We start from the raw sequence: 22,741 nt of genomic DNA on the forward strand, positions 1-22,741 counted from the left end.
TATCTATCTATCTATCTATCTATCTATCTATCTATCTATCTATCTATCTATCTCTCTCTCTCAATCCCAGAAAGACAAAATATAATTGAAAAAAAGAACATTTGTATAACTAGTTATACTTCCATGTAGCCTAAGGAACTAAAATGAGAGGCTGAAACAGTCCATGCCCTGCTGCGGCTGGAATGAGCTCTCCTCTGCTGGAAGACCCTCATCTGTTATCTCCCCGGAAGAAGGACGTCACACCAATAAAGATGTGTCTGACTTTAAAGGGCAGCAACTCACATGGGAACTCTTACACAGACAACAAAGGACCGGCTGGTGGTAAATCACACTTTTATTATCAGCTTAGTCGCTAGATTTGTACAAAGAGATCAAATAATGCAATTACAAGACTAGACAATTGGACATTTTGTACGCACACAAAATCAGACAAAGGGGCCTGTCTGTAGCAGGGCAGCTATGAGCAGGCGACAACAGATTGGGCAAACAGGACCATGTTATGTGGTTTCAGAAGAGCATCAGCAGCACACAGAGGCACAATTCACTAGCACACCAGGTGGTGGAGTTACAGCAACTACAACATGTCAGGACAAGAGAGTCACCACATCATCACTAAGTTCACAGTTGACCAACCACGGTGTAAGTCATGGATAGTTAGCTTTCTTATCCAACATTATAATCAACAGTCAGTCCAGAATCATCAGTGGCTTCTTCAGGAAGCTGTAGTGAGAGCTTTTGATTGTACAGCATGCTGAAGACCAGAGCAGCGCACAGCAAGTTTTTAATTGTGTCTTCGATGCAGATTTATCTACCAAAAGATCTCTGCAGAGAAATTCTGGTTATGAGCTCATTTTTTAGAAACCATCACCTAAAGCAGCCAGTGACCGTCCCAAGGACAAAGTTCCAGACTGGATGACCGCGTCAGCACAGAGGCACTTGAGAAATGAGGAATACTATATCAGATTAAGGCACCACCACCAACAGTTACAACGCATCTTTGGAACAACAAAATGTACAGGGTTATACACACACACACACAATACATTTTATTTTCAAATCTGTCTGTTTTGGGCTGCATCACCTTCTCCGTTAACTGTCATTTTAAACAATGAAATAGTCTTTCCATTTCATGGTAAATTTGATAAAATACATAATATTATAATTGCTCTGGAAACAATATTGCACAGGTTACTCCTATGGTGAGAGAGGGACACTTTCCACTCTTTCAGTCAATCTTGGTGGATGGGGGGGGGATTGGGTTGGCTTATTAAAGTATTTAGATAAACTGTGAAATCCTTTCCCAAAATATTTTTTTTTACTATTAATATACTATGGGATTCTAAGAGAATTGTTAAACAATGGATGGATCACTGAATGCATGTAAAAAATATTTCAAGTATACACTGTTCTGTGTTACATAAAAAAAATAATGTAAAAGTACATTCAAATGCTTTCATGTTTCGATCGGACACAATCACACACAGCAGCTTTAAACACTGGGACATCCTTCAAATCAGCTCTCTATGACTGATAAACTTCACTTCATTATACTACCAGACACAAAGCCAGTCTGTACTAATTGTCGTTTGACATTGTCACGGCGTGTTGAGAAAAGTACATTTGACATGAACAGCCTCTGCTTCTCTCATGAATGATATAGTGAATTGTGCTGAAGCTAATACAGCTTCTGTGTTGTGATGTAGAGAAGATATTCTCCGTCACACAGTACAGCAAAATGCATCGCTATATGCTAATCTAATCTCTGTAATGCTGCTTCAATATTTTGGAAGGTTAATGAATGAGTTCCTGAGAACAGCACCTGAAATTAGCAGAGGTAATCAATAAGACTGGTGATAAACACACACACTTGCATGCACACAATGAATGGTTGTGGAATGTCACCTAGTTTGTGAACACTCTGACAGGGCAATTCCCACATTAACAATTAGTAGCTACTCATTATGCCATAATAATCACTTGGTTAATTTTTAACAATGACTGAGCAATTGTTTCAAATCTCCACTAAGTAACTCGGCCACATAACCAGGCAATTGTGGCTGTGATTAGATGACTGAATGCCACAATCACAAGGCCAGGTCACAAAGAACAGGCTGCAAAAGCAGGAAGGGCTTTAGCTATGTGGAAGGAGCCCCTTCTTGTAGGCAATCACTCCTGCAGCAGTGGCCAGAGCCAGGAAGGAGGAGAAGCCCATAAACGTGAGGAATCCTCCAACGGACGGCAAGTTTCTTTCCCAGAATGTGGTGACAAAAGGCCGGGCTGGGACATCCTGAGGAAAGGGTTCAGAACAGTACTTGTTCAAGATACAATTTGTGTTATATAGTAATTTTTCTTACATTTCAAAAGTGAAATTCATACCAGTGATTCAGGCTCTGACTGCCAGATCTGACTCGCATGGAGTTTTCCCATTGCACACAAAATCTGGAAGAAGAAAAAAAGTATATAGTATTTTGAGTTTTTCCTTTTGAGTAACAGATGGTAATATCTAGCCTGACGTGGTCATACTCAATTCTAGCCAGAATATGAGTCTGAAACTGCTCCATTAGGCTGTGATTATGAGGTGTGTTTCAATCGAACCAGGAAAGACCTCAATTGCATAGACCTACAACCAATCAGAGCAACGAAAGCGACGCATTGTCAAATGTCAACAGAGCTCAACTGCACTGTGTTGCCAAGTCTGCATTTTTCCCCCCGTTGGTTGTTTTCTATGTCCGCGGGTTGAAACGACTATTATGTGATGTATAGACCCATGAGTGCGAATTTTAGCAGGCAACCTTGCCAAAATAACACACATTTTACCCCAAACGCCATTTTTTCCCCTGGAAACCCCCCCGAGAAGCTATTGTTTAGGGCTAGTAGTTGGCAGGTTTTGTTGTAAAAACTTGACAACCCTGTCTGCACGTGAGCTGAAATCAGGCTGGAATACACGATCTTTGCCGGTGTTGTAAAAAAATAAAATAATTGAATGATACACAGAGTATTTACCAAACATGATCATCATTTCTGAGAGAAATTGTGAAGGTGAATGCATATACAAACAAGCTCTCCGTTTAGGATTCGAAAAAATATAATCCAAGCCCCTTTGATGACGTGCATGATTACGGTACTATTTATCATCTGTCCATCATCGTCTAAAGCCCGCCCTGATGATTTCATTGGTCCGAACAGTTTCTGTTCGGGCATAATTACTCCTCTATGGAGCAAGGCCAGACCAAACTGCCCGACCTAAAAATTGTATGGGCGGGGCTAAGTTCGGCTGGCATCCAAAATGTCCAAAATCAGACAACATTAGGTTTACAATGAAGGTATTTCTCAGACTCTCTGTGTGAGTGACGAAAAAATGCTTTAGCCTCACATATGGCAGTGTTGATGGATGGATGGCAAGCATGTTATGTATGTTATATTTGATAAGCATTTAAAAAAGAAAAGAAAAAGAGCACTCTTTCAAAAACCTTTAAAAAATCTACCAAATTATTCTAATTCTCCAGAGTGCAGTCTGGACGATAGGGCGGGGCAACACATTGGGGCAGGGCGATACGTGTCAGTCCCCATTTCATTAGTTTATAATACAAAATTTAGTTTAGTAACCATGGTAATTTTAGTTGGGATCTATTAGCTAATGCTTTATTGTAATTAATCTATTCTGTTTTAAGTAATTTTCAAAGAAACGCTTGGTGACAGCACCTCCGGCTAGAGCTTTTTTACATTAGCGCGCCATATCGGGATCGGTGGATCAGCACAAACTCGGGATTTTACACATATTGATAATAATTCTCTGTTATTACCAAGACATCAAAGTTGAACGCAAGCAGATAATTTTACATGTTAAAGCACAACCATTTTTGTTGTGCAATGCTTCACTTGCATTACTTAGTACGGAGTGCTAATGAAATGTTTTCATAAACTTCTTGTTTACTTCTTAAAATATTTGGGCTTATATTTTGGTTTGGTTATAGGTTTAATGGTAGTAAATAAGTGTCAACATGTGTACAGTGTACAATGTATATCTGTGACATCAGGAATTAAAAATCCAATTATTATGTCCCCCTTATTGTGTGTGCGCTATCTCCTTGTGTATGGCATCAAATAAGTCAACTTTTATTTATTAGCACTAAACTTATAGCCATATAGCTGCATAACTAGCATACAAAATCACTTGGAGCTGTTAATCTGTGCAATAGGTAATATGAGTAACCACTTCAGCTCTGCAGCATATTTTGAATAATTATTATATTTTGAATAAGTATGCAAATTTGGACCCAAATGTGGGGCGCAGAGCTGAAGTGTTAAGAAGGTGATTAAAAGAGACCTTGACTTGATATTGGTCTATATATCGTGGCCACAAATTAGGAATTCGTTTCCTGGACTTACGTGTGCAGTACGCATTACACAGCTCTGTTCTGCCTGAAGAACCAGAGATCCCGTCACCAAGGGTTTGTTTATACAGTAAATTCATCTAACTTAATTTGTCTTAAGTTCAAGAAAATATTAGACAATTCACTCTTCGCTGGAAGTTTGATTGACAGGCGACCTGACCAATCACATCGCCCAATTTGCTTTTTTGTCTGACAAAGCAGTCAACAGAGTTAGTAGATTAACGTTGGTGGACTTAAACTTGAAAAATGGTGTGTACTGACATCTTTCCGTGGTTGAAACCACATATGTTAATTTAATGCTTATCAATAAACTACAAGGAAGAGATGATCAGTTCACAGGCAGGTTTAACTGAGGCACTACAGCGATCACAACACATTACAAAGCAACAAAAGGGTATTTATTGTTTGAATCGCTCTGGGGTTATTACAAAAAAGAACCAAACTAGGACAAAAAAACCTAATGGACATAATAAAGTTTTGTTGATGAATGTGTAGAACACACTGAGAGATTTAAACTGAACATGCTAATGAAAGTCAATAAACTTGACGATGTTGAAACAGGAACTTTGGTCAGAACAATTCTTAAAAATATCTTAGATCTCAGTACCCAAACCCTAATGGCTAACCCACCTCTCTAGAGGCTCTTTCGCCCGCCTGCACGGCCCCCTCCATGTAACCGCTCCACTCTGTGGCCGTTTCAGTTCCTGCGAAGTACAGCCTACCTACTGGCTCCCGCAGGACCCTGAAATGGAGAGAAGCATCTTCTCATGTTGATTTCTGCTCTAGTCTACACCACAAAAGTAGGCTAGCATGACGCTGAATCAGAGAGTCTCCACTCGGAGGTACGGTACACTAACCTGCCGTACTGCGTCATGATACCAGGGGGAAAGTAGGCGGTGTAGCAGCCACCAGAGTATTCCTCCTCACACCAGTTTTTCTCCTCATAGTGCACAGGCTGCGGAAGAGACCGCCATGTAAGGTAAGCATCAAAAAATAATGAGACTAAAGGATGATTTCTGATCATGGAGACTCACATGTAGCGCTTCCTCTGAGCCGAGCACACGAGAATAAATCTCACAGATCCTTCTCTTTCTGAAATGGTTGACAGCATTCTAGTAAGAATAATCATTTCAGCAAAGTGTAGTGACATATTGTACTAATATGAAAACATTTCTACCTCTCATCTTTTGTCAGACCTGCCAGCTTCCTAGATTTTCGTGCCAGGATGAACCTTTAAAAGAGAAAGAACCAGCTTACTTCTATCACCTCAGGAATCGTATTTATTTTGTGAGAAGTTTAGGTTCCTCCTACAATAGAAAGCTCATCGCTTTACTTACCCCATTATAGCAGGCACAGACCCATCAGGCTTAGTGTCGTCAAGCGTGAGACCAATAGGCGCTTCCTCCTCCTCGATCACCATGCTGCCACAGTATCCTGAAGGGAAAAAAAGCTATTTTAGTATTATAACGATAAATAATATGCTTTAATGCATAAAGATTTTTTTACGTCTTGATTTGAATAATTGAGCTTTTTTTAAATATATTTTACTGTATCTTTAATGTATAATTTATAAAGTGTTAGTAATTTTAAGATTTCCCTTCTAAAACACATGAATGAATGAGGTATTTATATTATACCCTGTTATAAACTCTTCACAATTTCTTAGCTGGTCAAATTACCATACATGTATGAATATGCAACAAGCATGTGTAGCCCAGAACACAGCATTGGTTGGGATGTTCATTAAGTTCCATAGCAAAATATTTTTTTATCGCAAAAGGTTTTTAGTTTCAGTCATAAAAATGACAATGTCAGCAGTAAGTGAACCAGGACTGATTGTATTATTATCTTTTTTGGGGGGTCCAGAATAAAAGACAAGTGTGAACACCCTTAAATGGCTTTTAAGTGATTTAATTTAAATGGAAAACAGACCCTTATTCCTCCAGAAGTTCTCTTTGTAGTACACCATGCATTTGATGACTGAGCCCATAGGCACCCTATGAATGAGCTGATTCCTTAGAGGGGGCAGTTCAGGGTTGAAATGGATCTTCAAGTTCAGCCCAGGTGGTATGGCAAGTATGACATATTTGGCCTATAAGAACAGAGTAAGATAGAAAAGCCATTAAAAAAGAGCCATTTTACAAATACAAGTGATTTCAGATAGATTAGTATTAAAAGGACTGTTGAAGTCATAGGTGGCAGGATCAAAGCCCATAAACCATCAACAACGTACTTAAAGTTGGCATGAAATGGAAGATGTGATAGTCTTTTCCCCCCCATTGTAACATATATCCAAGTGAAACAGCTTCTCGGACAAGAAAAAATGTAGGGTGGGACTTGATTTTGTCCATCCGGAATTGATTGGATTGTTGTGATTGGATGATCTCATGTGAGTGACAGGCTCCCCCGCCCTCACGCTAGTAAACACGTCAAAAGGAGAGAAGAGAAGTCGTTAAAAGATAGAGGGGACTCTATTTTGATTAAAGATTACGAGCAAATAAATAAATGAAAAATGATGTGCACAGATAATTAACAATGCAACATTTCATAAAAACATTCCTTTTTTTTTTTGGAATGCCGCACATAAAAATGACCTGTCTTTGTGGCTTTGATGGATTTACATGATCAAAACATCAATTCATAAATAATCATCAATTGAATCAACAAATTTGCTGAAAATTCAGCTTCGCCTTCCCCGCAGTAAATTACATATTAAAATATATTAAATGGACAGTTCTTTTAAAATGTAATATTACATTTGATATTACAGTGACTAATATCATTGCTTTTACTGTGTTTTTGACCTGATAAATGCAAAATTGGTGAACATAAGATAATTTTTTTTTTTTAAACATTACAAACACCCCAAAATTTTGAAGTGTGGTGTATAATCAGTTAGTTATAACCAGTGTCCCTTTACTGTTCCTCCCCAGAGGGGTAAGCAGCTCTACAGCAGCCTTTAACAGGCTTTCAGCTCAGGAAAGAGGATGTGGCCAGGACAGGGGGATGAAGAGCGGCTTACTGATAACAATCCAACAAGCTTACACACATGGTGATACATAATTCAAAGTGGGACATTTGTCCTTCAAATTAGCCGATTTAGCATTAACACACTGCCTACTAAGAAAGAGCCTCATTACTGGTTACTGAACTCATAGACTAACAGACTACTACCCTTTGCGCATTATGTATATTGTGTGTATTATGTAAGTTTTGCCTACATGCACAAAATAAGGGGTGACCCACTACTTGGACTGGAATACTGTTTACCACAATGCAATGTACTTGAGTTAATCTTCCATTTCCGTGTGACAAATATGATCAGACAGCCAAAGTTAAGATATTTTTGTGCTCAAGAAACATTTCTTATTATAGATGTTGAAAATGTATGTGCTGCTTAATATTTTTGTGGAAATTATGATAATATTGTAACACTATAAATGTCTTTACTAATATTTTTGATCAATGCATTGCATCCTTGAATAAAAGTATTAGTGATATTTGATAATACAAATTATAATAATATGTGTAAAATCAGATTAAAGTCAGACGAGTATGTTTCAATATCGCAGAAGGCCCAAGAGATCTGAATACATATGCAAAAGCACGTTTACGGTCATATTTATTCTATTTAAATGAATTACTTGTGTTTACTTGACAACAACTGGACATGTGACATCAACGTAACATTGTTTGCAATTCCGAATACCGCTTGTGACTCTTTAGCTCCGCCCACAGCACGCATCCACGAGCTTGGCTGTTACAGTGTATCTGTCTTTTATAGTTATGATGAATCTAAAGACTCTTCTGAGATATGAAGGATGAAATACTACTCTATAGGTACCAAGATTAGCGAGATAGGCAGAAACTCTGTGTGTTACCTACCGGGTAGTATGCAGCAAGCATTATGCTAGTAGACCATTTCAAATGCACCTTCTCACCTTGTATATCTCTTCATTAATTGTCTTGACCTCCACCAGGTCTCCAGTTTGGTCAATGCTGTAGACAGCTCTGCCCAGCTTCACACGGTCACCCAGCTCTCTTGCCATTGCCTCACTGATTTGATTGGCACCTCCGGCAAACTTGCGCTCCTGTCATATGGGGAAGCAGAAAATAGTTTTACAGACTTAGCAATAGCTCACACATGCATCATACTAAAGTGTGAGTGCACTTTGGTTAGATATTTTATGTAATAGGTACGATCAGTTTAATAGTCATATCCATATAAATGGAATGCAATTCTTTAATCCACCAATAGGTGTCTCTATGTCTCAGAGATAAAATGATGAAAGAGTTGTATAATAGTGTCCACCATGCGCATACCTTATCAGACACATTAAGAGTATAAAAGAGATTAAAGAACAGGCACAGGCAGACCACCGTAACAGTTCATTGACAATGCCATCCTATAGGAAGTCCTTAATAAAAGAAGTTTTCATCTTAAATAAAATTATCATTTGGTTTATTTGTGCACCATCAAATGACACATTTGCTAGGAGGCTCCTGCTATAATTGTGACCCAGATACAGTGGCCACTATTTCGGTATGTTACATAATCAGTTCTGTGTCACAGGAATGAATAGGGATGGCTCTCTTGAAAAGTATATACTATAATCAACTTAATGGATAAAATTCATCTTCATAGATTAAAAAATGTAATTCCTAACCTTTATGAGGACACTGGCTCAACTGAAAAAAATCAACAGAGAAAGACTGAAAATAGTTTTTTAGTCAGTACTGTTTTACTAATAATGTTTTTGGTGTCCAGTTTTTAATATTGGGTCTACAAACAGACCAATTTAAACAATACATACTTGTCTTATAATTTGCATTGTGAATATGTTTTGGGTGAACTAGCCCTTTAACCCAGTGTACCTCTTTGACAGCAAAACATTTCTCTTTCTTCCACAGGAAGTCAGTTTTTAGCCTTCCAACTGGACCCATTTTGAGAGCTGTGGTTAACTAAATTAGGGGTAAAGACTGAACGGTGACAGCGGCTATTGGACTTGGCAGGAACATTGGACTGAACAGCAATAGCTTGATTTATATCACTATTTCTAACACCTGCTTTCCTGAACTGCCATTATGTCTAAAAAGACACTGTGGTGTGAGGACGCTAAAGCCATCTCTCAGTCGCTTGCCCTGTCTTTCTCTCACTCTCCCACAGATGGTAATTATACTGTAAACACAAAAGCTGGTGCGGTGAAAAAAAGAGATGCACAAAAACATGCTGTGCAAAAGTGTAGATGTCATGAAGCTCATGTTTGCCATATAATTAACTCTGCTCTTTAACAGAAAATTAACCAACCGAGATAACAGTATCCAAACATTACACAACAGGCCTATAGCTTCGAGATAAAAAATGTTGTATGAAGACTTACCTGTCCTCCATTGGAGGTAGAGAAGATTCTCATTGTGCCTCCACACTGCTTGACGTACCAAAGGAACCACAGAGCAGAGACCTCATGGGGCTCGGATGTCACGTTCACATTAACGAACAGCGTGGCAAAGTGGCGAGCGGCCCTGCAAGCAATCCGTTGGTAAAGGAATATGCCATCAACAGCCAATATGCCACAACATTAACCTGATTTTAATTGGTCACTTCTCTGTACCTGGTCCAGCAAATCTTGTCAAATAGTTGCTTCATGGTCATCTTGTCCCATTCTTCGGCATGAGGAGCCCTCCATGGAGCTTCTTTAGGAATCTAAATTGCACATTTGCTATTAGTTCACGCAAAAATGAAAAATGATCCCATAATTTACTCACCCTCAATAAGCAATCCTAGGTGTATACGACTTTCTTCTTTCAACTGGAGTTATATTAAAAAGTATCCTGGCTCTTCTAAGCTTTATAATGGGAGTGAATGGTACCCTAGATTTTGAAGCCCAAAAAAGTACATCAATTATCATAAAAGTTATCTGTACGGCTCCAGGGGGTTAATAAAGGCCTTCTGAAGGGAAGTGATGCTTTTTTGTAAAAACTATAATCACTGGCTTCCTGTAACGGCCATATGCGAGTCTACTTCCAACAGAAGAGTGACCTGACACATGCATACTGATGAATGCGTAAGTGCTGAGGATAGAGCAAAACATAACACCGGTCACAAATTTGAAGTCTAAAACGAGAATTTTTAAAGAGAAAAGTAAGAGGATTTCGATATAAGAGAAGAGCTTGAGTTTTTTGCCCAGTCCTAATTGTTTAAACCTCGAGGGGCATCTACTCTCACCTACGGGTAGGTTTACATGACAACAATGTACTAAAAACTAAAACGTTTTCCCTCACTTTTTACACGAACAGACGTAAGCATTGTCAAATTTAGTCCTGTTCACACAGATTGACAAAAACAACTAAAAAAGCTGTGCTATGCATGCATGCCAGGCCAGTAGCCAGAAGAAACACTATTGAACATGTAATACATGCACATGCAAACGTTACATCACAAAATCGTTTTTTTTACATGGGGGCGACAGTAAAGTTTTCAAAAATTGCACTTTAAAACCTGTTTTCAAAAGCTTGCGTTTCCAGGATTTTCAAACATGGATATTTTTCTTTAGAAGGCCTTTATTAATCCACTGGAGCCAAACGGATTACTTCTCTAAATGGATGCACTTTTTTTTGTTTCAAAATCTAGGGTACCATTTACTCACATTATAAAGCTTGGAAGACCCAGGATATTTGGCTGAAAAAATAAAGTCATATACACCTAGGATAACTTGAGTAAAATATGGGGGTAGTGTACATTTGATAAATTATTTATAAAATACTACTGAAAATGCATATTTGTAGAAAAAAACAGATAGATTTAAGTAAGAGCTATAAGCTGTATGTGTTGTATTCAAAGAATGGACTCATTAGAATCAGTTGTTTGGAAACTGGACTACAGACTGGGCTGTATGTATTGGATTGTCTAAAAAGAACCAACTCAAGAGTCATTCGTTCAGAAACTGGACTACTCTTGTGCTGTGTGTATTTAATTTACATCACATTAGAGTCACTCATATAGGGAATCAAATCACACTGGTCACTCTCTACGTGTTTGATTAACTTAAAGGGCTCATGACAAATCACATTTTTGGTCTTTGTATCATTAAAACATCCTCCTCATTATATATAAAAAGTATTGTTGTAATCAAGCTAGCTCAAAAGAAAAGCTCATTTGGATATTGTGGGATCTGTGACATCACATGTGCAAATACATATGCATATGACCGCCTCAAGAGCAAGATATTACAAGTAGTGCTCGCTGCAGAACATTCTGGGGCTAAAGGGTGGAGCTTAACCTTTTTAATGGGTGGAGAGTTAGGGTTATGGGTAGGCTCGGTTGTGTCTCTGTACAGATTTAAGTATAAGACATATTGAAGCCATTCATTCAGGAATCAAACTACACTGGTCGTAATCTGTTCTGTGATGTTGATTCAGTAGCGGTGCTGTGGCATATAAGTATCGCAGGAAAGTATCAAGTATACAGGAGAACACTTAACAAAACTGTTTTTAATGAATAAAAATGGCCTTTACCTCTGCCCCCATCTTGTCCATTGTCCTCCAGAGATTGTTGTAGTCCATGTAGGCGAGAGGGTTCCACATTGGAGGGAAAGGCCCTTTGAATGCATATGACTTCCCCTGGGAAACAAAAAATGCTTGTAAATAACCTACTACCTTATCACCAAATAATGAAAATTGTAATTATTATTTTGTCATTGTTGACGTAATGTCTTTATCATAGCCATCACGACCTCATTATCATTAGAAGTGTAACCAGTCTGGAATGGAAAATGGTCTTCGCTGCCTAAAATATACGTAACTGCATCTCGCCTGGCTTGGAATCAAATCAGTTAATGGAGGACCTCTGTACACAGCCTTTACAGTTTGTGTTAATACAACCAGAAGGTCAGAAAAACTTGACCTTATCTAAGTAAGATTTTATGATTTTCACATAAAAATGTGACAATCTTCATTAAGAGCAGGCAAAATAGATATGCTCATTTAGAGGGTTGAGGTAGAACACACAATAATGAAAAAGTACCTATAAATAACGCTAATACAATAAAAAGGAAATTCATAATCACAGATAATGACAATGTTAGTCTTTGGCAAACAACAGCTATATGACACAAGCTGTTCACACATCGCCTGCTTCCCACAGTTGTGGAAACGCTTAGTCAGTATGATCATTCTGTGGCTGGCCAATAGGGTAAGTATAGGCAGACATTACTTCACTCCTGGATTGCTCAGTTGCTGTGGGGCTCTTAAATGAGCACCGTTGGGCTTATTGATTAATGTTTGACTACACATCAAAGACAAGCAACTAATGATCCATAATGAAAATAAAGTCCCTGATAAAGGATCTAGAGTGACAGTCCAAAATGGACCAAAGGTTACTAAAACATTGAATGAGGCAACCTAGTCAGAACTGCTGACAAAATCAAAGACCTGTCACCTAAAATGATTCTCACACACCTCCGGGTTTGATGTCCAGCACTCGCTTCCGAGCAATTTGTCGTGTGTCACAATGACTTGTGCTTTTTCAGTGCACCGTTTTGGAAAACCCTATCATTGTATTGCTCACAGAAGGGGAACCAGAGTGGTTTTTGAGTAGGACTTGAATGCACTTAGTAGGACAGTTAAATGGTTGAACATTTCAAATGGTAAACCACAGCAAAATACTTGTCAGCAATGCAGAGATGTCATGCTCCTATTGTTTTGAGCAGCCACCATATTAGTTCTGGCTCATCTGGTGCCCTATAACTAAGATAAAATATGACCGAAAACAAAGAAAGAAAAACACAACTCAACAGTCCAGCGGTACAGTGGTGGTCAAAAGGGTTGGCACCCTTGGTAAATACGATCAAATATGGCTGCAAAAAATAATCTGATAATTTATTCAGGAAAATTTACAAGACCTTTATTTGAAGTAAAATAATTGAAAGTGGGGGATAAATCACATTATGAAATAAATGTTTTTCTCCAAAACACGTTGGCCACAATTATTGGCATCTCTAGAATTTTTTTATAAGTAAAATATCTCTGAAGTATATTAACATTAATATTTACTTTTTTTTTTTAGCACACCAGGGTGACAAGGAACATGAAATTGTCCAGACATGATGTCTTTTTCACAGGAGTATAAATATAAGAAAGCTTCTGCCATTGCTTTTCCTGGTCTCTGATCTCTTGTCAGGTGTTCTCCAAACTCATCAGGCATTGAAGGAGAAGACTCTGTTATCTTGGGAAAAGGAGGTTGCAAGTTTTTAATAAAAGGGTGCCAATAATTGTGGCCAATGTGTTTTGGAGAAAAGTATTTATTTCCTAATGTGATTTACCCCCCATTTTTAATTCCTTTACTTCAATGAAAGGTTAGATTTTTGTGCATTTTTTGAATAAAAGATCAAAATGATAAACAATGCAGATTTATTTTATACAGCCATATTTGATCGTATTTACCAGGGGTGCCAATTTTGATCACCACTGTACATTTACATTAATGTATTTGCCCGAAGTATCAAAAGTGTCTTCCATTGCATTTAAGCTATACAGTTTTGTATTCCGTTGGATTCAAACCAATGAGTTTGTTAGTATCATGCTCTTCAGTTTGAACCACAGGAAAGATTGAATTTGTTTTTTATGTTTTTCAATTTTAAAATACACCTGGCTTAAAAATCTGAGGGGGCAAATGCATGATGTTTTTACAGCAATGTCAGTTTAAACCCATCTATTATAATGGTCTTTGTGTCCTTAGGCTGGCTTTAGAAAAAAAAAACATGCATAATGCTCCCATATAATTCATGATGTTTTAAAATAACTTGCATTTCTGAGATAACTAACACTACAGGGAAATACATTGCGCTAAATAAGGGACCATGACATTTCCATATCATTTGTGAGGCTGCCAGACCAATGCAGGAGAGGACCTCAGATCGCTCAGCATCCAGCAACAGGTCTGTTCCCATAGCGACGGAATTGAGGTGGAGAGATGGAGTGCATCTTTTATGATATCCTTTCAGCCAGAGCAGAACCTAAGCCTCTCTACTATCTATTACTAACCTCATACTGCTCTATATCGACACTGCCGCCCACCATGTCACTTACTAGCAATGAGATGAGACCACATCCTGTCCAATGCAAATGTATCATCCTCTAAAGTAACATTCTATTTGGCTGTATGTTACACTATAGACATTTTTCAGAGTTTTTTTGTTAAACAGTTATAAGCACTGTTTTCGTGCAATGATATTGTTGCAATGATATTGGCCAAGATACAGATAAGCTGATAACAATTTTCATTTTATGGCTGATATTAAAATTCTTTAAAAAAAATCCTTCATTAAAAAAAAAAAAAATAATAATAATAATCAAAACACAAAAATACTTAAATGCTACATGTGAATTTAAGAATCACAACATTATAATGTAAAGTATGATTTTTCTTTTGATGATTTAACTTTAAATGATGGCAAAACTAATGTAAATGTAAATATAGGGAAATGAGCATGAGCAATTAAATATCCAATATATATTTATGTTAAATTCAACCAATACAATATAAAAACATCTAATGTCAAAAACCAATATAGTACCGATATATTCTCCATTCCTATACAGCAGTTATTTTTGCAAGTCCGTTTGGTGCTGCTAGTTGTGTAGAAATTACAAATCGTACCCTAAAAATGTGGAAATAAATACCTTTAGGTAAAACTTGAGGCATATTACCTGTCACTATAATTAATTGCAATAGCAACAATAGCCTTATGTAATTCCAAGCAGTTTCCACATATTAATACACAAGTATATGGGGTTTATTAGTATTGCTCCGAAACCACTAATGTAAATGCACAGTAATGCAAACACTGTAAACTACACTAGTATTAATTTTTAACAACACTGCCTTTGCACAAGTTCAATCATAATCATATTATTGATGTGATAATGCTGACTGAAAGTGCAGTTACATGCGAGTTGCTCACAGACAGAGGCAGAGGAAACTGGGTCTGGCCTTTAGGATTACAGCTACAGAAAAGCTGATTACACGGGCCCCTTGGCTGCACGTTCACCTTAATTATAAAATGGTAAGGCCCTTATTGGCTAATACTGGCTCAAGGCCAATACGTGATGGCTGAGTAACAGGTGATACTATAAAAACGGTCGTAAAACTTTCAACAAATCACGCAGACGCCGATGTGACTGACTAAATGAAAGGCTGATGAAACTGCCCTATGACCCTTTTTTATAATACTACACACAGTTCTGCAAAAACAGAGAGTCTGAATTACTTCATTGTCATTAAAGTCAACACAGCCGAGGCCCGAGATAGTGAGAGAGAATCATTTTCTTAATCACAATTAAGGTTCGTCACATTAGTAAAACTTCTGCTATTTCTGCAAAATTTTGCAGGCAAAAAGTTTTCTTTAGGTCAACACAGCGAATCCAGAAATAGGACAACAGGTCTCATTGCATGTCAGAAAATGATAACCAAATGATGGTGTTATCTATGGGCTTTTAATGGAATTAGCTATCCTAGCTCTAGTTATTTTTATTGTTGGCATTTTATTCTATTTAAATATTTAAATGTTAGTGAAAAGTGAAACTTTTAGATAACGATAGACATCGGTTATGCTCATCTTTGCTCGCTTCTTTAAAGGTGTGATGAATTGAGAAATCAACTTTCTCTTGAGCCTTGGATATATAAAAGGTCTTGGTAATATGTCCTGTAAGTTTCAGAGCTGAAAACTTCCTTGTTAGTAAAAGAAAAGCTTTTATTAACACCAGGCGCAGAAAACCTGCTGCTCCTGTAGCCCCACCCACCGACTCTTGGAGCTAAACTGATCACGTTACCGAGCAATAAACACGCCGAAGATAGCAAGATAGATTGTAAACAAGACACAGGTCGACGATTTGCAGACATATTGAGATTAAAACACAATGCTGTGCACAATGCCAATGTCCCAGGGCTATGCATTTTCCAGACAGGCTACCAAAATGTAAGCACGTCGGCAGGCTGGTGAATCTAAAATAGTGAAATAACATTAATTTCTTGATCTCCTTTGTGTTTGAAGAGTGCGTGTGTGTGGTTCATGCCAGGGCCGGCGTTTGCTATAAGCGAGTTAGGCGGTTGCCTAGGGCGACAATTGTGTTGGGGCGCGAGCGCGCTCTAGTGTCGCCCGGCCCATAACTTCCCATTAAGCATAGAATTGGAACAAGCGAAACACAACATAATGTTTATTAAACATGATCATCATAGGGCGCCCCTCAGCCACACGTTTTATTACTTATCAACCTGATTATTAGATTGTATTGATGGTGATTATTGATTATTGGTTCAGGCGTTAGGTCGGGCAAATGCTCATCTGCGCGTTCATCAAAAATGAGGCGTCTAAACCCGCGGATGCACAGGGACGGAAAAAGCAACCCGATCACACATAAATGCGTATAAATAGTACGAGTGTGCAATGTCGTGGAATGTATACGCCAAAACTCATTTTGGCGTGCATATGATACTGTTTTTCGCGTGCATATGATACGCACTTTATGGCCTATATATGACACGGTCTCTTGGGTAGGTTTAGGGTAGTGGGGTGGGGGGTTCATATGTATAATACGCCATAAAATGCGTATCATATGCACGCAAAAAACAGCGTATCATATGCATGCCAAAATGAGTTTTGGCGTATACATTCCACTACATTGCACACGTACTATTTATACGCATTTTTCATGAGATCCGGCTGGAAAAAGAGTAAGGAAGAAAGGAAGAAAATCAAAATAAAGCCCAGTATAGTCCCTGACAAAAGTCTTGTCGCTCTATTTTCTAGAAATACCTGATAGTAACCTGACTTTTAATTGGTGTTAGAAATAGCTCATATGAAAAGCTAAAACCCTCCCAAATGATGTTTAATGCACTGAAATAAATAATGTTCACAGAAAAAATATTTATCATTTAATCAAGACGGAAAGGTCAAATTTTGGCAAGACAAAAGTTTTGTCGCCTATACAGAAATTGAACAAATTTACAGCAAATACAAAAATATGTCAGCAAATTAAGTTGTGGTGCTGTGAGATCCAAATTTAATATCTTGTATGACTTCCATGAGCTTGAAAGACTGCATCCATGCGGTTTGGCAAGGATTCATACAATTTATTGATGAAGTCATCAGGAATAGCTAAGAAAGCAGTCTTGCATGCCTCCCAGATTTCATCAATATTCTTTGGTTTCGTCTTCCATGCGTCCTCTTTCATCCTACCCCACATATGCTCAATGATATTCATGTCTGGTGACTGGGCTGGCCAATCCTGGAGCATCTTGATCTTCTTCGCCTTGAGGAACTTTGATGTGGAGATGGAAGTATGCGATGGAGCACCGTCCTGCTGCAGAATTTGGCCTCTTTTATGGTTGGGAATATAAGAGGTAGCTAAGATTTCTTGGTATTTTAAACTATTGATGTTGCCTTCCACCCTGCAGATCTCTCGCACACCCCCATACTGGATGTAACCCCAGACCATGATTTCTCCGCCACCAAACTTCACTGTTTTCTGGGTGAATCTCGGATCCATTCTGGCTCCAGTAGGTCTCCTGCAATATTTGCGGCGACTGTGGTGTAATTCAACAGAAGATTCATCTGAAAAATCCACCTTCTGCCACTTTTCCAGCGTCCATCCTTTTAGCAGGCTTTGGGCCTTGGCAAATGCCACACGGTTTTTCAATTGTCTTTTGTTTAGTGCTGGCTTCTGGGCACTGATTCGACCATGGAGGCCATTTCTAGACAGAATCCGACAAACTGTTCTGGTTGACACAGGGACTTCAGGTGACCAGGTCTCGTGGAGCTCTGCTGCAGTAGAAAATGGGCTGGCCTTGGATTTTCGAGCCAACAAATGGTCCTCTCAAGCAGTTGTCTTGCGGGGTCTGCCTGACCTGGGCTTGTCAAAAACGTCTCCAGTCTCTTCAAATCTTTTTTTTATCCTCTGTACTTGACGCTGAGACACATTGAAGGTGTCTGCCACATCAGCAGTGGATCTGGTCTTCAGCCTCTTGATAATCAAAACTTTAGTCTCTGGGTGAATCTTAGGCATGTTTGCAGAGGTCTAGTTGCAGTTGATGTGAAGGTCTAGCGTACTGGGGTTCTTTTTATACACACTTGAGACCTAATTGATCCATTATTAGTCAAAGGTGAAGCTCATATGACAAGGCGACAACACTTATGTCTTTGCAAAAATTGACTCAATGGGCTTTACCAAGCTGTGAATATTAGAATACTTTTTGAAAGTTTAGTTTTTCACTGAAACATTATCACAAAAGCTGGTGGGATTAAAATGAGCCATTTCTTGTAAAAAAAATCTTGATTAGAAATATATTTCAGCGGCATTTTAGGTCAATTTGTACACAAGCCACAAGACTTTTGTCAGGGACTGTAGAGGTTAGTCTTCTTATCTCAGCTAATAAGTTGTAAAACTAAATAAATGTACTTAGTATTATCAATATTATTAATATTGTCACTAAGTCCAGTTCGTTATAAATATGGATAACGTATGCATGTTAGTTATGAAAAGTACAAATGCTCTCTACCAAGGGCGTCGGAAGCAAATAAAACGTGGGGCCTCTTGTTTTTTTTGTGTTTTTTTTTACTGGAGTAACGATAGATCCCATATTATTTACATTAAACACAAATATGCTGTGGTTTACTTAAAAAATGATTGGGCCAGAAAAAATTACGGAAATCACCAAATTCTTTATAGTGGCTGTAGTGTAGGGGTAAGACTCATGTCATCTAGTTTTGACGCAAATCGATCAGAGGTTCGAATCCACCTTTTGCCACACTCTCTCTATTCCATTTCCCCATCACATATCAGATCGGAAAGGCATTTATTTTCAATAAAAAGTGAAAAAATATTTAAAAGTGGAAATAAAGCATCTAACGTGTTTAATAATAAGTGCTTCTCGGTTAGGGGTAGGCCTAGGTGAACAGACATGTGCTGAATTAGAGACGATAAAAGTGAGTGGGTTGGGGGGCAAAACTCCATCTCGCCTAGGGCAACCAAAGAGCGAGAGCTGGCCCTGGTTCATGCATATATCCACCGATCAAGCGGGCCAAGTAATAAAAAAATAATAAGCCATGGGTGGATGGGAGATAAACCATTGTGTTTTTTGATAAATACATTTTGAGACTGAGCCCCATCAGATAATTATTCCAGCCGCTTTCAAATCATTCCTTATACGGTAAATAATGCACCTTTAACAGAATCTGCCTGAAGACCTGAACCAGAAGCGGTGCAACCTGTTTTACAGTATACTGAAGTTTGTAGCACATCACTTCTAAATCTGTCGCGAAATCTGCATGGAAAATGTTTTCACCCTCAAGCTAAATTCCTCATCTTGTGGATTCCTATACTAATGACTGGATTTTGGCTGTGAAAATTCACAGAACAATGGTAAATGTGACCACAACTTTAGCTAGAAAATCAACACTGGTTTACCAATTAGTGGGTTGACCACCAGCAATAATCCTCTCTTAGCTCAACAGTAAAAACCGTGTGTATCTGCGGGCGTAAATGAGAGGGAAACGCCCCTGATCCCAAAGAGAGAGAGAGAGAGAGAGAGAGAGAGAGAGAGAGAGAGAGAGAGAGAGAGAGAGAGAGAGAGAGAGAGAGAGAGAGAGAGAGAGAGAGAGAGAGAGAGAGAGAGAGAGAGAGAGAATGTCCCCTCAATCCTGATAGCGATTGTCTTCTGATGAGGAGTGCTGCCATGGTAACCCACAGGGATGCTCCGATCAGGAGATAACGGCATGAGGAGAGAGGGGAAGGCTCCTTCAGAACATATACTAACACACACATACACAACCATCATTAATCATTAAGACAGACACATTCACATTCAATCTATTTAAATCAAAACACGTACAGAAAAGCTGCCTGTAGCAAGACAGACTGTAATGATATTGGCTCCGAGCCTCTCTTTCACTTTCAAGTGGTATCATTGTGCCTCTTAACAGCACCTCTCCTACAGATAGATGCTGATGCATTCTTTATAAACGAAGCCTTGAAATCAATCAGATATGCCTACATGTGTTTATAGTCTCTTCTTGGTGCCTTCTTCTACTCTTTCTGCATTAGTGCCTTTGGGCATATTCTGTCGAAACCTGTTAAGAAACACCTGGCTTGACATTGACAATGATTGCGCTGTCAAAAACTGCACAAACCAAAGAACACTAAGCAAGCATCATTTTCAAAATGCTAAATTCTGTCATTATTTACTCACCCTAATGTTCTTTAGTGGAACACAGAAGGGGAATTTCTGAGACATACACTACAGTTTAAAAGTTTGGCGTCAGTAATTAAAAAAACAACAACTTTTATTTCATAAAAAATGTATCAAAAGTTACAGTACGTACATATGTAATAAGACTATGTTTTCATAAAGTACTGTTTTCAACATTGATAATAATAAATGTTTCTTGAGCACCATGTCAGAATATTAGATTGGATGAAATATTAAGGAAGAAAACAGATTAGACAGAACAAAGATGTTACTATAAATTACAATAATATTCATATTTTTATTAATAATAATAATAATAATAATAATATAACATTATTACTGTTTTTATTTTTGATCAAATAAATGCATCCTTTTGTTAGCATAAGAGGCTTCTTTAAAAAACATTTTAACATTTTACCAAACCCAAACTTTTAAATGGTAGTGTTTCTTGCCCATTCTTTTCAATATAAAGGATATCATAAAAATGGTACATATGACAGTCATGCTTCTGAAGTCTTTTGTACCAAGTCTTCTTAAGTCATACAGCAGTACAGTGTATAAAAATCTAGAGAAAAGTACCTATGTCTGACTTATGATTAAAACATGTGGAGTGACGTGTGTGTTATCTTTAAAGTGTGATCATATGTGTAATCTTTTCAATGAATCGTAATCGTTATATTCAGTTAAAAAAAAAAAAAAAATTGATCTCAAATTCACTGATTCAGTGATGATAAACAACACAAGCTATCATATGACTACATTAAGGATATTTTATGGTGTTTTGTAGCATTCCGAAGCTTGAAAGCTCCATTCATTGTAACTGCATAGAAAGGAGCAGCCAACACATTCTGCAAAAGTTCAGAAGAAAGCATACCGACTGGAACAATATTTTTCATTTGTTGGGGAACTATCCCATTAATTCTACTACTTCCACATTTTTGTTTTTTAATTTTGAAAGGATATTGAGACCCAAAGTTAAAGTTTCAGATCTTATAAATACTATACTTAGTCTCAACCAAATGCTTACAGTGATAATGTATATAGATAAAGAGATAGTATGGTGTTACAGAGTTAACTATTCTGCTAAGCAAAGTGAAGGATTATGGGAAATATGCCAAAGGACCTTCTCCATGGCAACTGTAATCGGTTTCCATCCTGACATGATCTACAATGAACACTCCAATGAATCCTCACCATGACCTTTCCCTTTGTGCACACCGCCTTCCTGAGTATGTGAGCTTGTCGGTTTGCCGCTCTCCATCTGAAGAAGCTCTTTGATTTAGCTGGATAACTTTAAAATCACCTCATGTTTCTGTTGCATAAAATATGACCGGAGAAAGCAGTAAAGCTCACATGATAAACAGCAGTTCTAAGAATCCAGTGATTTATCCTGGTAATAGCAGGGTCAGAGCGGAGAAGGCACTGAATCTACAGCCAAATCTAATAAGGTCATGCAGTATGCATGTGCTAAGGGCAGTGATGTGTCTACTCAAATTGAATATGGGGCAGGAGGAGGGGAGGCTGGTGTCTTGAGTTCCGCCCTTCTTACCCACTCCAAGCATCTGAAACCATATTACAGATTTCCTTCAGGCAGCGATTAGCATCTCCAGGCTTGAGCACAGCACACTAATGTGAAGGAAGGATTCTGTATTCAGCCCTGTTCAGCTGAGCGCACTGGGCCTAGCTCTGACTTCCTGTGCATTAAGACATGAGTGTGCTCAAACAAAAGGCTGTATTATTAGCCGAAGCTCTGCCCTGGGGCTCTGAAGGGAGATGGATTCTGAGGCAAGGGAAAAATCGAATTTTGTAGCTGTTTTTCCTTTGATTCTGTAAATTAGTCTAAGCTGCTACGTGTGTAGGCCTTCCCTGAGGTTTACCTTCACATAGTGAACCAGAGACTCCTCCTCGTTGACTTTGTATGTTTTCACCCCGTACTGTTTGGCTATCCTCAGGATGCGGTTTTGAGTGGGCCCAATGTATGCTCCTCCCAGATCCACCCATTTGGTCTCCTTATTCTGAAAACACACATTTTTGCAGAGTTGACAAAGAAATTTTCACTAAGCCACATTGAGAGCAAAGAAAGCAAAAAGAAAAAGGAAGTGGT

General features: G+C 38.3%; 1 protein-coding gene across 1 annotated transcript in view; it reads right to left on the reverse strand.

The window, feature by feature from the left end:
- Positions 1-316: 316 nt before the first annotated feature.
- The window catches only part of mao (monoamine oxidase), a 46,498-nt gene continuing 24,073 nt past the window's right edge, over positions 317-22,741 (reverse strand). The window contains exons 3-15 of the mRNA XM_067444110.1: positions 22,515-22,652; positions 11,910-12,014; positions 10,007-10,098; positions 9,776-9,917; positions 8,336-8,485; positions 6,327-6,486; positions 5,732-5,828; positions 5,572-5,625; positions 5,429-5,486; positions 5,252-5,349; positions 5,025-5,136; positions 2,377-2,439; positions 317-2,287 (exon numbers count right to left, since the gene is read on the reverse strand). Coding sequence (XP_067300211.1) covers positions 2,132-2,287; positions 2,377-2,439; positions 5,025-5,136; positions 5,252-5,349; positions 5,429-5,486; positions 5,572-5,625; positions 5,732-5,828; positions 6,327-6,486; positions 8,336-8,485; positions 9,776-9,917; positions 10,007-10,098; positions 11,910-12,014; positions 22,515-22,652 — 1,425 coding nt within the window. The 3' untranslated portion in view covers positions 317-2,131. The remainder of the gene's footprint in view (positions 2,288-2,376; positions 2,440-5,024; positions 5,137-5,251; positions 5,350-5,428; positions 5,487-5,571; positions 5,626-5,731; positions 5,829-6,326; positions 6,487-8,335; positions 8,486-9,775; positions 9,918-10,006; positions 10,099-11,909; positions 12,015-22,514; positions 22,653-22,741) is intronic.

The sequence above is a fragment of the Pseudorasbora parva genome, chromosome 5, assembly GCF_024679245.1.
Source record: "Pseudorasbora parva isolate DD20220531a chromosome 5, ASM2467924v1, whole genome shotgun sequence".
Classification (NCBI taxonomy): domain Eukaryota; kingdom Metazoa; phylum Chordata; class Actinopteri; order Cypriniformes; family Gobionidae; genus Pseudorasbora; species Pseudorasbora parva.